General features: G+C 32.8%; 2 protein-coding genes across 5 annotated transcripts in view; both read right to left on the bottom strand.

Moving 5' to 3' along the window:
- The window catches only part of LOC133177158 (heparan sulfate glucosamine 3-O-sulfotransferase 5-like), a 30477-nt gene that overhangs the window by 5645 nt on the left and 6112 nt on the right, over positions 1 to 18720 (bottom strand). The window lies entirely within an intron of this gene.
- Positions 951 to 16957, bottom strand: LOC133177140 (heparan sulfate glucosamine 3-O-sulfotransferase 5-like). 4 transcript variants are annotated; one of them, XM_061312249.1, is made up of 2 exons: positions 16943 to 16957; positions 951 to 2247 (listed from the first exon to the last, which is right to left on the bottom strand). In XM_061312249.1, the coding sequence occupies exon 2, from the start codon at positions 2155 to 2157 to the stop codon at positions 1174 to 1176; it is 984 nt and encodes a 327-aa protein (XP_061168233.1). In that variant the 5' UTR covers positions 2158 to 2247; positions 16943 to 16957; the 3' UTR covers positions 951 to 1173. The 4 variants fall into 4 exon arrangements, with proteins under 4 accessions (XP_061168233.1, XP_061168229.1, XP_061168231.1 ...); XM_061312245.1 differs by lacking the exon at positions 16943 to 16957 and adding an exon at positions 14079 to 14238; XM_061312247.1 differs by lacking the exon at positions 16943 to 16957 and adding an exon at positions 7299 to 7475.

The raw sequence follows: 18720 nt of genomic DNA, 5'->3' as shown, positions 1-18720 counted from the left end.
GTGGCAGTTACATACTTATTTGAAATACAATGATCCTCTTCACAGCCTGTCTACATCTTTTTTAGCCATTAAGCTCACTCCCAACAATTCTAACATTATGATAGATATTTATTATGAAAATTACCCCATATTAACTATCTTGAATCAAAACCAGTTTCCCAAGTCTATAACCCTCTGAATCAAATTCTGAAGGCTCTATCCATGTAGTACCATTAATGCCAATTCAAAACTAAATAAGTAACACAATCAAGCATATAATCCTTTGATATATTTTACTTCATTCAAGAGGCTGCAAAGCAGCAAAAACATAACATGATAAAATGAAATCCATACAAATTGTTGTATGCTGGTACAAGTTTATATGATGATAAAATATCAATGTATATAAATAATTTGTACTGACTAGATTGGAAAGAGACATAGTGGTAACATTGTCAAAATGTTTCATGCACTTTTTTCAAAATGTAAAACATCTGACATACATGTACAATGAAATAATGACCAATCAAGTTTATGTCTGAAATGACCAATCAGGTCACATTTATAAATGAAGTGACCAGTCAAGCTGCAAGTTTATAAGCATTCACAGAATGCATGGAATTATATATGTATTTTTCTGATACATATAGAATTTTTATTGTAGAAGGTATTGCAGCTAGGGGACAGATTGATTTTGCCACAAATGTTCAATCATGCAGTAAAAATGCATTTAGCAACCTTAAATTGTTTTGACTTAAAACCCAAGCATTATAACCATTGTTTTTTGGAACAAGTCATTATGAACTGGTAATAATTAATGGACAGAAAAGTGCTTTAATGCACATTGAATTTAGACAATTTTGAAGAATTATCCAGTTTAGTACCCATATCTGGAAATCAATCTGAATGGCAGTAATAAACTTTAATTAATGAATCTTTAATTCCAGACATTTTTTTTTATAAATATATCTGGTAATTTAGGAAGTGAAAAATATTCTTCACATGTGTTTTCTCTATTTTAAATATTAGTGATTAATCCCTCTTTGTGCTAATTTTATAAGCTTCAATCACATTAAAGTTTCATAATCTTGACTTTTAAATGTGAGAAAATGCAATATGAGTACTCCCTTGAGAAGAAACAAAAATATTTTTTTTAAAAATGAGCAGGAAAAACAATTTCTGACTCATCTGCTATTAATCCCAGTCAAATGTATGGCTTATTAAGGAAAAAAGCTTTTTATTATGGGGTCTAAAGAAGTCATTGAGTTTCTGTAGAACACTGTGTTCAATGTAAGGGTGTTTACGGCCTTTTGTTAACCCTAAGCACTTCTGCTCTGTCTTTGGAGTCCTCATGCAATAGAATCCCCTAGTTGTATTGAAATAAATATTGTTTTCTGTCACTTTTGAAGGAAGTCCTAGAAATCTCTCCACTCTTTTAATCTCACTAAGAGGGTTTGTAATTAATTTATCCCCATCCACAACATGAATTTGCTCTCGTTTAAAGTATTTCAGCCATCTTAAAAGATGATGGTAGTAAATACTAATTTGAATGGCCCTGAAACCCGTATTGACTTCATTTGTCTTTCTGTCAATCACCAGATCTTCGAATTTCTCCATATCCTTTCCTTTGGCTAATTTGTTGTAATATACCTGAGTGTAGTCTGAAATGACTCGAGTTGTTGGGTTTCGGAGTAACACAATTAACTTAATTGAACTGTTCATCCGATGTATTCTCTCTGGTGCTTTCTCCGTGATGAAGTACCTTGGACTTTTTTCTAATGTTATTTGCTCTGGATAGGAATAAGGCATGTGGTCCCTGTACCATTCATATCCTCGATTGTAGTTTGTATCATTATCAAAGAAATGTACCTCCTGATCTGCTGGCTGAATCAAAGGATGAAGGCCCAGAAACTCCAATAATGCCCTGGTACCACACTTTCGAGCACCGATGATCAGACTTTGAGGTAGTCTTTTCTGTTGGCCTGGAAAGTGAATTCTTTCTGTTACCAGATCCTCATCTTCCAGAAGTTTTCGAACACTTCCCACTGTTAAGGATTCCTCCCCTAATTCACTAAGACGACCACCATTCCAAACTTTAACATTAGAGTAGTATGTTAAACATACTGTTACACAAAATATGATGGCAATGGACAGGACTCGCTGACCCTTGCTCTTCATAGTAATTTCCTTTGTCAACACTTAAGATTTACTCATACTTATATCCGAAGGTCTCTTCCATGTCTGCTCTTATTTTTTGGTCTGCTCCATCTGAAAAATACAATTACAATATTAATCATTATTTCCTTATCAAAACTCAACCAGTAATATAAGTGTGGCTGTCTGTCCCCTGGCCATAAAACTGCCACTTTCTCCTTCAAACCCAGCCATTGATCTACAATAAACGGTCCAAAATGGCCACAATAATTTCATTTAAATATAGCTTTGATGAAATTTCCCTTGAAAAATATTATCTGCTGTTGGAAAAGGGTGTAGTTTTATTGCTAGCAATACTGAAAATTCACATACAACTCTCATCTTGATGAAATTCTGGACATATCCAACCTTCAGTAAATACAAATTTTTTCCCTAAGCCCCATAATATATAATGCTTACTTGAATCAATGTGGAAATTAGTACCAGACAAATTTTATAATCTCCATCTTTTATTCCACACAAATGATACATTTTTAATCAAAGCCACAAATGCAACTCTGAAATCTCTATGTTCTCTATGGCAGATCTTAGAGGAAACTTAAACCCTCTCCTTTGAAAAATAAATTAATGTGAATTGGCAAAACAGTTAACATAATGCACCTCCAAAGGACCATACTATACCCTGTAATTCCAAGATTACACTGTTCTTCAGACTGACATTACTAAGAAGAAAAAAATAAATCCTACCATCAATAGATGGCAAAGTTTCTAAATGACATGATGGACGTGACAAAACAGAAAAGAAAGTACTTCATCCTAGCGTCCAGGTGTGAACGTTGTCCAGCGATAAAACAATTTTATTATTAAGTACAGGTAAATCCCAGAATAAGAATAGCGAGAGCTCCGGTCTTACCTGGGCCTGATTAAAATTTCCCCCGATCAGTGCCAGTCCAAAGTAAATCCTATTGTTATATGAAATGTTTTAGTCATTTAATATTTGCTTATAAATTTGAAGCAGTCCCCTAATAAAGTACAGGCAGCTTATATCTCTCTCTGATAAATGTAAACTGTATTTAAATATGGGCTAAAAATGTCTCAATTTATCGATTGTTTGCAATTGGCATTTAGATCTCAGTCAATGGTCACAGGCGATTCTATTGCTAATAATGACCAGTGTGCAACTCGAACCTGATATTAAATCTATGAACAGAAAAACAATAGCATATCTTTCCAAAAATCTAATCAAGATATACTTGTATCTGAATAGATATAAACTACCCAAGCATGTTGGGTTTGCCCTTATAACTTTAGGCCATCTAGTTCATCCAAGACCTGGTTTGATTTTCATATTATTCCATTCAAGTGGATAATGAAACTGCAAAAACTTTTTAAAAAGATTTTAAATGGATGACTTTGCTGTGCATTTCATGGGAAATGCATAAAATTGTCTCATAAATCTTACACCATTCTATTCAAATGAAAAACTAAAAGCTAAATTTACCTGCCATTTGCAGCAATAAAGATCATCTGTCTAGTGGATTGATTTCTCGTAAATGTCTTTATTGGGAACTGATGGAACTTGGTTCAGCACAAAATCACAATACACTATGTCAACCCTATCACAAAAACTTCTGTCTGTCTCTCAATTAGCAAACATCCAATCAAAAAGTCCATGCCAAAGGTCTAAACACTATGCTCTATACCAAACTCACTCAGTAATCAAATATCCAATAAATGTACATTAACGTATTGTCCTCTACATAATGTATTTTTCAAAGCAAATTATATCCCCATTTTACTCTGTTAAATATTATCTCTCATCAACCATTTGTCACTTTCTTTTTTCTGTCCCTCCAAAACAAGCAAAATGCATCCCCAGAACATGAAAAAACAATTTTCCTGATGTGAATATCTGGTAATACTTATGGTAAGACTTTCTTAGACCTTGCTACAAGACCTTTCTTCAACCCCCACTTGCCAATGGAGGGTATACTTCATGAATGAATGACCAGATATGGGTGACTGGTGATAGAGGTTAACAAGTCAGTCATTCTGCTGCACACAGATTCATTTTTCCATGTCAGGTTTGCTTGGATTACTGAAATAACAGCTCCTTTCCAAACCTTGCCAAATCAATACAGTTTTCTATACTGTTTTCACTTCCAACTACTCGGTATTAAAAGAGATCAATTTGTCATCAAACAGTTCCTCATATTTACTTACATACATCAATTGATAAAAGTGTAATTTGTCCAATATTGACCAGTTTGAACCTTTTCTAATAACCATTTGATCAATGTCTTTTCAAAGTGGAATGAATTTTGCTTCAATAGGATTCTATGCATAATTACATGCAGTTTCCAATTAAATGAAGCCTTCTCTTCCTGTATGAAAGGCACTGGAAAAAGTCTGTAACATTTCTATTTCCATGTTAATACAAACTTGGACACAAAATGACTCATTCCTTTTGTGAGGACAATGAAGGGATCATGTACCGGCCATTTACAAAAAAAAAAAACATGGGGATACATGAATACTGTGAGAAAAGCACAAGCTTCAAATTAATACACTATCTAATTTAAGGGCATAATCATGCAGTCAAAATCAATTCAAATGAATTCTATGGAGAAAGTTCAATTTCCGAGAGGTATTTTGTATAATAGCTGGGCGATTGCTTCAAGATAAGTTTAAACAAACCTGAGAAGCAATATCTACTCAATTGCCTCTCATTCTATTAATACAACTTAACTATTGCAAAAATAAAGAAAGGAAAATTCAATGAAACTCTGGACAGAATTATGTCACAAGAGAGTTGAAAAATAATTCCCTGTCACACACAATTTCTGTCCTATACTCCTCACTGACATGCTGAAATTCAATTACCACTAACTTTTTTAACTATGTCGTCTGCCTTAAAAAAAATGTTGACCACACAACATAAACTGAAAGATGAGTGAGAGGCCAAAAGCACAAGAAGAAAATTGAAATCATGGATTTAAGACAGAATGATGGATAGAATGCAGCCAACTTATGGCCTGAGATTGAAAATAGACAGCTGCAGACGCAAGGCAACCACATTTTGCTAAAAAAAAATCTCATATAAATAAATCACCTATAAGAAGTGAAACATCATTTATATTTAATAAACAACATCACCCTTTGCTTATGACGTGTCATTCAGTGTCTGATTTTCAAACTCCAGAAACAAGAATATTTTAACAGTTCTTGGGCTGGGCCTATTCTCTTTAGAGAAGTGGACAGGCTTTCGCCTACATCCAAATGAAATGTCAGTTGAAGTGTAGACCGTCACCGGTTCGAGATTTACAGAATCAAAACATGAAGGCTTGCGAAGAGAAGTGAATGTAGGCGAAAGCCTGTCCACTTCTCTAAAGAGAATAGGGCTGGGTCCTGAAATGATTACAGATATAATGCAAAAGTGATTACAAAATATATAATTTAATCCATTTCATGTCCATAAATATACTTGAGCCCTTGGTAGGGTTTTGCATATACATGTACTGGTACACGTACATTTTAAATTTTAATCGCTCAGTATCAGTTATATCATGGATTGAAAAAGAAGCCTTGTTTTCTTAATTGGCATATACCAGAATATTTCTGATGATAATTTCCTTCAAATACACAACTTTTCAGGAAAAATTATCAACACCAATGCTTAGTAGCACAAGATACATGTAATAGATTTTTCAACAGGAAATTGTCCATATAAAGGATTTAAATTCCCTCTTCACCAAATCCCAATGTCTCCCAGAAGCAATATTCATTAGTGCTAAATTAATCTAAATTCTCTTTATTAATAAATATTGCTCTCTCATTGATCAGAATTCATAGATGACTGATGATAATGAAAAGTTAATAAGAATTTACTTACAGCACAGAAGCTAACATTCAAATGTATCTCATTCCTCACAGAATAGAAACAAGAATTCTCCGTAATTTGCTACATACATCTTCACCACCTCTGTTCCCTGTTTTTCAACAACTGGCTGAATCAGGTTGATAACAACTGGTAAAATAAACATTTAGGAGATCATATTTCTGAAGTTTTTTCCTACCACGGCTTCCGTATATTCTCCTCTTGTGATAAAATCTCTGATAAACTTTAACTCCAATCCTTCTCTCCATTTTATGCACTAGCTCTACTACAAGACATTGTTACTTCCTCTTGCATGTAAAGAAAAGATCTAAGGCACTGTCTATTCCAGTATAAATGGAGTTTATTTTTAATAATAAAGCATGTTTAATTTCTTATAACCAATATATTTCTCTGATGTCATATCGTGAGAAAGTCAACTTTTTCTGCTTTTCATTGAGCCAATTAAATTTACTGGAGGAACCCTCTGTTTACAAAGGGTTGGCAATACCTAAATGGTGTAAATGAAAATTAAACACAGGCCAATTTTACCAGGTGCCATCTCATCAAAAGTATGACAAAAAATTCAAACAAAACATACATCAAACCATACCAACCAATTCTACAAAAATATCAACTAATTAACTTATAACTGCCAAAAGGCAAAAAATACACCCCACAATAAAAAAATATACAAAATGTTTATTGTGCCGAGTCATGAACCAGAGATACATTAAAAGAAAAATGTTAAGAAGTATATAACTCAGTAAAGCATAATCAGAGGTTATAAACTTACTCTATCAGTCAAAAAAATCTAAAGAGAAAAAAGGTTGCCGATCCCTGACCGAAAAATTCAAATCAGATTTTTAGTGGCATTTGCAATAAATCATGTTGAAAATAAAAAATTCTTGGGGCCTTTTTCAGGATTTAGAAACAAATGAAAGATAAAACCTTATAACAAAGCAGTTGCCTCTTTCCTCATCTCTGAATCAAGTAGGCAAAAATACAGCCATTAGGGAGTCAAACCATCCATGAAATGTGAATGTGTAACAAAGCTTTCAGGGAGCATACCTTTACAAAACATGTATAATACAACAATATGACCGACACAAAGGCCACAAAATTAATGAAAGTTTTCTTGCATGGATTCATAAATGTTTACAAAAAGAATGATGGCAGATGGAAAAGCTTTGTGAATATTTCAAATTTCACTGCCTGCCTTAAGCACATCATTACAGCATTAAAAAAAAAGCTTTTCCCAGACTCTGGACAGATATGATTTAAAACTCACCAGACATTCACTAAAACATCTTCCATCTTCATGAGAAAAAAAAAAATCCTCTAGCCATTTCACACCATTACAAAGATGCTGAAGTGAACATTTCCTTTCTTTCCAACAGTCAGGAGACCGAGTGCTGTTTTGATAGCGGACAAACTATCTACAAATTGGATACACATGCGCCTCATACACCCAGCACTGAGCTCTCCCTCCTCTAGTGTCGTAAATTAACCAGCCCAAAGTTTCTCAAAATCATTGTAACATCAGTTGAATGTCAGAAGTGACCCTTATTTTCCAGCTGTTTTTATTAAAATTCATTATTTTCTTGCCGTTTGTTGCTATGACACATTGCTAGCTTGCATGTCAAGAAAACATCCTAGAGCCGACTTTATAAAATACGAAGACTTCATTAGCGAATCTGTACGTCTTATATTACCGACTTATCGCATTGATGAGCTTTGCTTTTTACTTTCATAAATCATAAATGTAGCTTATTTCATGTGTACCTTGTGTTGAAGACAAGAAAATTTCTGACATGCAAGGAAATCTGACTTGTTAAGAAAAACAAGATCATTAAACTGAATATTTATCTTGATAACAGAAACATTCAAAGCCTTATGGACCAATAGTAAACCTATTTTTGTCACAAATAAAAGTGCATGATAATTATTAAGAAACACCAAAATTCCTCTTTTGCAAAGGCAATGACAATGAATGACTACTCAGATGTCTTTAATTGTTTTAAGGATATCAATTGGCCTGTGATTCCAACATTTATCACAGTTAAAACGGCAAGAAAAGAAATGTTACCAGAACTGATCAATTTTACATTTAACTTGGTGTTCTCGTGTTGGGACAGCAGATAATTCAGAGACAATCTAGGAAAAGCAGGACAGATCAAATCCTGCATTTCATAAATCAAAGACACAAAACACTTAAAAAAAAAATCTGGTACTTTAGACTGCTCTAAGTATATTACAAATATCCCAGAATAAAATCACTTTGTCATAAATTGAAGTCCCTAAACTTCAGAGGTATTACAGATACTGCACATCTGAAATAACATACTGGATAAATATTTTGACTTTGAGTCTTACCTCTGATCATCTGTCTTGTAAAAATGGTATCATATGTCACATTACTACTTCAATGTACAGGTTGAAATCAGTACAGCCTGGGAATTTAAAATATTCGCTAAGGACATCAATCAGAAATAAATGCAGAGTCAATCTCCTGATCAACTCAACCACAGCCAAATTGTTCTTTTGATATGACAAAAAAAGTCAATGGTGCAATTATTGTTTCCATCGCACACATGCTTTTGATAAGCATTAATATATACACATGTATCACATTTGGAGTGTATCTTACAAAACTGATATGTTCCTGAGGAATTATATAACCTTTTTATCATAATATTCAAATATCTCCCAATCTTCCAAAATAAAGCCCTCTTAACTCCTTTCATGAGAAACACCGGGAAATCAATCTACATTAAATATAGAACCTGGGCTGTTCACTTAATTTACAAAAGTACAGACCATGAGGAAAGGTTAATGAATTCAAAGTCAATTTTACTACTTATAACAAACTGAAGATGTATGTTAAATACTAGCTAAAGAAATAACACACAATTATGTACACTGACTACGAAAACCGGTGTTTTTTTCTTCTGAATGTCATAAGTACTTTCTTCTAAGCACATTGGCCGAAATAAAACAAATGAGCAATTCTACTTATTCAAAGAAGGTGCAATATTTCAAATAAAACTATGGCCTTTATGAAATAATAATTAAAAAAAAATTTTACCTGAGAAAAATACTCCGACATGACATCCATTCACAACATTTGCTATGGACAAAAACGTAAACAGAATATATGGACATAAAATATATCCTCCCTCACACATACATTAGGTCTCTGTCTTTGTGCTCCAGTGGGTCTTTATCCCTAGTATACCAGGTAACCCTGTTTGCCTTTAATTTTTTTATTTTTCAATCTGGTGTCAGCTGCTTTTACAATTTGGTCATCCACTCACCTAACAACAATTCATCCACCTCGTGTTTTTTTACGACATTTTCTGCACAACTATCGGCTGCCACTATGTCCTGCGTTAGCACACCTTTTTGATCAAAGAGCTTGAACCCCAATGCATATGAAAAGAGACAGTTGACAGTAATGAATAGGACCAGGTTAATAAAGCCTTGTGTTGTATCACATAGAAATCAAATTAAGAGAGATTTATTTAATGATTTTTTCATGCATCATAGAATCTCATAGCTTTCTATGAGGTGATCATAAAAATCTTTGTATGGTTATAAAAACAATTTGGATCAAAGCAAGTTATAGATGAGAAATCTGCCCTCCAGGTCAGTGATAAAATTTTGATGGACACTGGTCAAGGGTCAAGATGACCCCCCTGGGTAATGTGACAAAAGAGTCTGGTGAGAAACTGGGTAGATTACACTCCAGATAAAACAGGTGATAAGGCAATGTGTTTGTTGTTAGCACAAGAATTGTCACCTCTAGAGCTGATTAATTCTGTTACACATGTCTATACAAAAGATTATCCATGTAGATGATGATAGTGCATGTATAACTTATCTTTCCTTGTAAGGATGTCAACCATGTTTTTGTTTTTGGTTTTTTTTCCTTCTTCACCCAACATTTATATGCTATATACTACCACTTTCACAGATCAATATATTATGGGCAGCTGAAGAAGTTTAAATTCAAAAGATAAGTTCATTAAAAAATCATTTAAAATTGTTCATATGATAATTAAAATAATCTATTAACTATACATTGCTAACATCTAAAACTTATTTGAAATTCCATTCATAAATCAAAATAACCATAGATTCTATTAAATATTTTCTCTCATCATGGTATAAATAATGTTATATGTCTTTAAATTACAATTAATATATCCCAGTGATTTCTTTATACATAATAATCTAGATAACAATCAAAATATTAAAAACACTTCAAAGTGCACATTGTCGTGGGTGGCCTTATTCATATACTATCTTATATCAGAAATCAACTTTACCTTTTTTTTAATGTAAAATATTTTCTGTGAGAATTTACCTAAATAAAGCCCCCAAAAAATCACATAAACAAGAGGGATTGACAAGGAAGGCATTCATTATAGAAATTTATGATGAACTGATGAGAAGATGGACACCTGATAAGACCAGACTCAAACCCCCCTTGAACAATTCCTCTCTATCCAATAACCTGCCAAAATACCTCCTGTCCATGTTATTACAGGTCTTCCATTTTCATGGCAAGAAAGGAAAATTTATCAGTATTCTTCATCTCACAGGTAACCATACATTGTCATTAATTACCGACCTGTGAAATGGCATTGTTTGCACCAAAGTATCAATTACCCAGAATACACCAGTCTTGGTAAGGCTAGCAGAAGATAAGTGATCAGGTGACCAAATTCTCTCCTCCCATAGGTCCAGACCTTTTCTCCATCATCTAATGACAATCTGGGGTTCTGTTTCATGTCAAGATCCAAGAGATATCATTTTATACTGTACTGAGAAGGTTTATTTCACTTAAACACATGCAATTTAGGAAAATGGAATTATCCACCATTATCCTCAAGAAATTGATTCATCAAGCTTAAACTCATAAGGGCAATACTTTTGAAGTGGCAGTTAGATAGTCATATCTTTCAAAATTTACATCAGAGTATCTATTTAAGTGAACACCCATGCAGTGGGTAATAAATGACCATGATCATTTCCAACATGGAAATATAGCTTAGGACAAAACTCATGGCTGCTTAAATCAATAAACTAAAGAAATGAAAAACACATGCAAATCATTTCCATACCATGATACAAGTCAAAGAATGGAACATGCAAGCAAGACCACTAGCCATTTGATCAATGCTAAGTGATCACGCCAATCTAAACAAACATCCACTTAGCAATTAGCCAAGAAGTAACAGACAATATTAAAGCTGTGTATTACAAAAACATGATTTCCATATTGATAGCTAATATTCCTGCAGATTTGAGAGTCCTTAGAACAGAAAATTATTTGTAAATAGAGCAAAGAAATTATGATTGTCCACCTACTAACACCAACAATTATTACCTCCATAAAAGAAAGATGACAACTAATGTTATTCAAATAATTAAACAGACTGTAATTCAAATATTGGGGCTCCATTTTGATGTAATGCATTGTATTCCTTGTGAAATACTTAGTTACTCTAAAACATCTGTGTTTGCTAAGCATGAGTTAAACAAAGACATTGCATAAAGCTACAGTATTGCTAGTACATGCAAGAAAATATTGATGGTAAATAGAACTAGTGACAAATTAACTGGAACCCCTCCTCCTCCATTCTATACATTGTATTCTACATAGTATATATTTTTAGCTGGATGCAATTTTTAATTGGAATTCAAGATTATTACTAATGATAAGAGCTTTGCCATTGGAGGAACATGATTCAGTTTTTGAACTGCACTTGATGAATATTGTGCATGTATTGATTGTAGAATCAACAGAACTGTAGCATACATCCTGATACGGTTCCTGAAATTTGAGAAACCATCAACCATCAAAGTAGAAGATAAAGCAAAAATAAGGCAGCTAATACCACACAGATTACACCATTCAATCTCCAATGGCAGCATTTACTGCAGATCAACCTCTAGCTAATCATTGTAAATTTGCTAAAAGGTACCCTGGCCCCTAAATTGGCATCACTGTTTGATATTGGTGCATTTTGACACGACATATTAAGAAATATAGAGTTTACCAAGTTCAATATCTGTTTATAAAGATAGAAACCCATATCAACTTGATTTAACAAATTGATATCCTCCGTCACTCAGTTATTGACATATTGAGGAGAACACCATAAAATCATTACTGAACAGAGCAGTTTAGTATTTACATTTCATATATTTTGAATTCTTTCACCCAAAATGCCATTTATCAATTTGCCAAAATCTACAGAATCTTCCAAATAAGTAAAAGTAGGAGTATATACAGCTGTACATCTAACATTTAATAACTGTATATTTATTTTGTAATGTTTCACATTTCTAACAATAAAGGAAATAGAATTCCACATTGAATCCTTGAAGTTATATATGCAGACAATTGCCTGATTTTATTAGTGTAGACTACTTATTATACTATTGTATTAAGGTATGTAGAACTGTCTGTGAAAGAGAAAATACTAACTGCAATATTCTGGTGCTGTGATTCAATGCAAATACATTTACTTCAACAAGATTCAAACCATCAATGCTTTAAGCAAAAAACAAAAACAAACAAGGATTTCTTTATGAAAAATATGAAAAGTAAACTAAAAGCTGGGCTAGCTATTAATACAGATAATAGCAGTGTAGGCTATAATTGTGTATTCATCATGTCTAAAGTAATCAAGAAATGTCGAGCAATCATGTCACAGGTGCTGCCTTAGTCAAAGACAGATATACCCCACACCTACCAGGACCAATAAACATAGCGATCAAAGGATGAAAGAAATAGTCCAGATAGCTCACACAAATCAGCCTTTAATCAGAATTACAGCTGACTGTTTGGTAAAGGATTGCCAACACAATGTGAATTCAGCAGACAAAGGTATTCCTCAGATTAAAGATACTTGGTCAGAGTGGACTTCATGGTCAAAAATCTGCATGTGGTCACACCTAGGCAGGCCTAATCCAGGTTCACTTGAGAGACGTCAAATATGGCACCTAACAGTCATAACCATTTTAATGAAATAATAGGGATGAATAATATCCTTTTATAAGCAGGCAAATAGTTCCCTTTGGACACCATACATAAATATTTATTGATGAACCTGTGGTAAGGTCTTAGAAACATTCTGAACCCTGGAAAGCTTCAATAGCACATCATTATAGAGCATCTGGTATGCATCTCCTAAAATTTCCAAGATATATATGTGCCCTTGCTATCTTTCATTACATCTCAGCTTCAAAGTGTGGTTTGTTTTGATATGCAAAAAGAGGTGGGGGATATTTATCATGATATTTTTTAAATGCAATTTCATCCTTCTTTTTCAAAGTACATAATATACTCAAAAGTGGATTTTTAAGTTTCTTAAAAAAGGTTTGATTGCATAAGTTTTACAACTTATTATTTTTCTTTTCCAAAACTGACACCTAGAAAACTATTCACCATTATTTATATGCCCTGTATTTATAAAATTTGTAACAAACACTTTCAATCTGTCTTCAAATAGTTTATAAGATTTCATCCATTGAAAACTAAAATATGATCTAAAATACAAAAATATGATCTAAAATATGGTTGAACTTTGCTATCTTAAACACTGATATCTTGAATACCAGGGATGTGTTGAAATGTGTTGGCAGTCCCAAACACTTTTTCTTTATTTTTTTTATCCCTCAATATCTTGAATCCTCAGATATCTGGAAGTTTATCTTGCTCCTGTCAAGTTCCAGATATCTAAGGTTTGACTGTATGTGTATATTTTAAGAGTTTTAATATATGCAACTATATATGCACCTCAGTCTATCAGAAATAGTGTGCCATCCAACACCCAATTTTGGTAAAAACTCCCTCTTTTCAAATATGCAATGTACGCATTAAATACCTTATATCAAAAATATTTTAACCTCAAAGGAAAAAATATATAAATAAAAAGGATGCATGGGAATAGGAGCAATTACAGTGCTGAATTTTTGATTTCAAAAGATTACAAAAAAAACCCTAATATTTTGTTTAATACAATATCTTCATATTAACTCAAAAAACAATACAAACCTTTATTCCAAGGTCTTCATCTTTCAACATCTAAATAATTTTCAGATGCCACAAAAATATAAATATTTGTATTCCAATGTCACAGTTTGACAAAACACATTCCCCACACTTCCAAGAAAGAAATTCTTATCTCGAAAGAAATGCATTCAAGAAGAAACCCAGCTAAGATACAGAGTGGAGTGAAAATTGTAGATAAAATAAGCTCCAGATTCCCCCGTTCTATAAATAAAAATATCACATGTGAAATACACCCAACAATGACTCAGTGATACCCAGAGCACTGGCCAACTTATCAAAACAGTACTTCATTTGAGGAGGAAGATTGTGCAATTAAACAGATAACAGATCAAAATTACCCATTAAACCCCCCTTCTCCTCAGTTGTCTTATCATGTTTGTGTCTACTTTGAAGACTCTTTCATTTATGGATTTACTGTAATCAAGGCAATAAATTGCATGATTCCTATGAAAACAAAACAAACACATTTCAGTGTTTGACAGAAAATCATGAAGTTCAGAGCTTCCCAAGAATTTCATTTTGACTCTCCCATATAATCTACCACATCATTTTAAATCATTATATATAAAATTGCAAGCCATTGCAGTGTGCTGGGAATTAATCTTTTTTTTTTTAAGTTGATATATAACCCAGTAACATTTTATGATCCAATCATGGAATTTTATATATCCTTTGACATTTCGGAAACATCATCATGCAATGACATATATATTATATACATGTGCAATGTTGCGCATAAGAATTACATAAAATGTTTTCTGCAAGAGCAGTCTGTAACACAGATAAAGCTGAAATTCTATTTATGCTATACATAACACTCAAAGCTCACCCCTGGCATTACCCCATGTCACTGTGTTATCTGATCTTCCTTCATTAGCAATAAAATACCAGTAGTCACAATTAATTGTTTTTTTTCAAAAACTAATTAAATTCAGCATCCCACAAAGTTAAAACTACCATTACCAGACAAAATTAACTGCATATGGGGGGTTACTCACAGAATTAATATGGAAATGCATTCATTAGAGATTGGAGAAAGAGATAAGGACTCTATCTAGAGGGTAAGATGTTTCTGGCAATGTGAAGTAGGATGAAAAAAATCCAATCAGGGCACTCAGGTGTTGTTGACAGCAAGTGATATTAAAGATTGCAGAAATACCCCACAAAGAAACACCAGTGATCTCTACTGAGTCCCAAGCAAAACAGTTGGTCTTCCATTCTTGATCTCCAGCCTTTTTCAAATATAAGATTTCTCGGATCGATGTGCTGATGCGCAGAGATGCTAAAGAATATGATTTTTCATCAATGATATTTGGTCTCGTGAATGAAAGCAATTAAGGAAAAACTTCAAAGATATCTCTAGATCAGTTATAAAAATGTTGAGATAATGGCTTCATGCCGAATGAATAGACTAATTAGATATGAGATGATAAAATGCAGTTTTGAAAAAAATATGATAAGTCAATTCTCTTTAGAATAAATGCACAGGCAATTATCATACATCAAAAGATTTATGTAGGGGGGAAAATGATATACTAAGCATTTCTTTAATTTTCCTTCCCAATAAATCCTATTTGTAAGTCTTTGTACCTGCACTAATTGGCTCTCACATGTCATGACAATTTCACATTTGATTGATTGTACCATGATATTTATAATATGTGTTCCCTCCAAGATGATGTAAACAATATATACATCATATATACATCATTCAGATGCACCTGATCTGGGTGGAAATACATTTCTAAATAATTATTAAAGAACTGTGTTTATTAGCTTCACCATTATCTATAAAGAACTACTTACTTTTACTGTGACATTTGATCCTAACACCCAACGTCTAACAGATATACCATATGACAACATACATGACAGATAAAAAAGAAAAAGGGGAAGTAAGTAAATAGAAATACGCATCTAAATAGATATACTCATGAGCATGTAACACTTTTAAAACCCTAAAATTAGTTCGTAAAATTTCCCCAACTCAAGTACTTCCTTGTATCATATATTAAAAACAAAAACAAACATAATTTAAAAAAAAACATATCTTTTTTGGATTTCATAATTATGATCGTTCATGATCTGAATTTGTTGGGTGTAATATTTTTGGAAGATATTATTAGTCAGGAAACACTATCATTGATATGAAAAGATTCTTTTATAGAAGACACAGCTGTTTTCTCAGGTTGAATAGTAATACCCAGTAGATAAGGAAGGAAATCATCTTATTCATGAAGATCACATGTAACTGTTATAGAAACATTTTACTTTGATGGCCTAAAAGTTTGTACATTGAGAACTTCCATCATTATAATACATGTAATAATGATAAAGGCCTGAGACACGAGTGGTACATCAAAATAGATTTGCATGCCATATTTCTGTTTATAAGAATAGGATGCAGAATGGTAAGATTGACTGGATTCATCATGAACAGTGATGCACCTCAAAAAACACATAAATTTCATAAATATAAACAAGCAACCACAATATGTACTTATTTGACCAAATTTGAGAGTTATGGATGATTTATATTGTGTCACGTACATTGAGCCAGTGACTTCATTCACTACAGAGCTTCCCATTATGATTTTATGGTGACATCATACATGTATGAATGATTCATTCACAACCTCACAATTCAACATTAAAATTTCAGATACTTTCTTCCTAGAAAAATGAAAAAAAAAAAAAAAAAAAAAGATGCTCAATTTCTGAGTAATGACTGAAGTGTTGTCAACGAGAGATCATAATCATCTACGTCACACATTTTGTAATAAAGCTCAAAAATTGTTAATCAATGCATCTATGAAGTAAACAATATTTTAAAAAAAAAATATTACCAATTAGAAACAGCAGAGGAAGCCAAATCATAGACTCCAAGGTGTGGGGTTAAATCCTTTGTTCATTTAGTATAAGTATAAATTATAGCTGTAACACTCACATAAAGGAAAAGTCTCTAACAACCCTTAGCTTAAAGGAAACTTTATAAGTACCAATTATATGTCTATGAAAGAATGAGTTGTTATTTGTCATGTAAGAACATAGTCTTCAACTGCCAAGATATGTTAAACCTTAATATGTACTTAACAGTTATGTAATTATGGGATGTACTCACATTTGACAATTTTTATTTTTCCTGATTGAGAAAAAGGACTTACACTACACTTTATCTTTATATTTGATAAATCTTGAAACAAATCAATTATCCCCCCATCCATGGTATGCCAAGTAATGGATATTATATTTATAAGAATTGCATTTAGTTGAGGAAAAAAACCATTGTAAACAAAGGAGTTATAAGCCAAGGTTGACAGTGGTTTTTGAGGGTGAAAATTTTCAATGCTACCTCAACAATACCTCAACAATATACATTGTACAATTATTGCTGTTTTTGAGGTCAATACAATGATTTAGCCTCATGAGGAATATAATATTTACTGACCCAAAAGGACGAGGTGTATTATTGTATATTGAGGGTGATAAAATCATCATATTGACTGAAAAAAAAACAGCAATAATAGTTTGATTATATGATTCAATGATTAAAAGATACAAATTCGGTAAGCAAGCCTTGCCATCTTTCTTGATTATATACATTTTGTTGAAGTCCTAACCCAACACAGTGAGAGAGGCAAGACAGAATAAACATAACCAGCTGTATTAATTTGGAATTTCTTCATCTACTTTTCATGACGTAAAAACAACAAAATAAATATCTTCACCTGAAAGTTGGCTGCAGTTGAACTTTTCATAACCATTGTATCAATTTAGAAGTTCTCAATCTATTTTTGGTCCAATGTAGAAAAAATAAATATTTTGTTCACCTGGGGCCTGCCCGGATCTAGACGAGAAGGGGGTCCGGACCCCCCCCCCCTTTTGAATTTCTGGGTTGGAAATTTTTTTGACTGGGGTGGAAAAAAATTCTGGATCCATGCCTGTGGGAGGACAGGTCAGGTGAAATAACTTTTCATAACTAATTGTATCAATCTGGAAGTTAAACTAATGTAGAAAAAATAAATGTTATTTTCACCTGGAAGGTCTCTTGCAGGTGAACACAATTTTGTATGATTTCAACAATGATGAATCTCAGCCAATCAGAGAGCTAGGAGTTATTCAATCATATAATAATTTTTTTTCTTTTTTCACATCATGTGGTTTTTCATTATGACAATATGCCACACTTCCCATCAAACAGATATACTGTTGACGATGAATGTCCTTTGAAAATTTTGTTTCCTCAAGAAATTTTTATTAAAATCACAGAGGAAAAATTAAAGATGCCTTTTGTGAGGTTTAATTCTGGTAAGCATCATGTAACAACTTTTAAAAAGTTTCATCTGTTCACTACCCTTTACTACTGTGCACCTCTCTAACTGGTCTATATCCTAACTTTGTCATAATTTCAAAATACAACACACAATTTCAAACAAAAAGCAGTATAAGAAAAATTCTGCTGATGGATATACAAATATTGTATCTTTTCTTTAAGTGTTAAAAATGCCAAATGTCACAATACATGAAGATAACAACTTGTTGCCCTTTGGATGAATCATATTTTCCATGAAATATTGATGTGACCAGACTGTTATCCATCCCAGTTATATTGTTCTGTGGAATG

The sequence above is a fragment of the Saccostrea echinata genome, unplaced genomic scaffold (genome assembly GCF_033153115.1).
Source record: "Saccostrea echinata isolate AGI-Se365-2 ecotype Australia unplaced genomic scaffold, CSIRO_AGI_Sech_v1 ptg000086l, whole genome shotgun sequence".
Taxonomy (NCBI): Eukaryota; Metazoa; Mollusca; class Bivalvia; order Ostreida; family Ostreidae; genus Saccostrea; species Saccostrea echinata.
The sequence above is the reverse complement of the archived record's forward strand: the minus strand, read 5'-3'. Positions and strand labels throughout refer to the sequence as shown.

Coding starts and splice junctions, on each gene's coding strand:
- LOC133177140 (XM_061312249.1), bottom strand. CDS start 2,157: ATGAAGAGCAAGGGTCAGCGAGTCCTGTCCATTGCCATCATATTTTGT.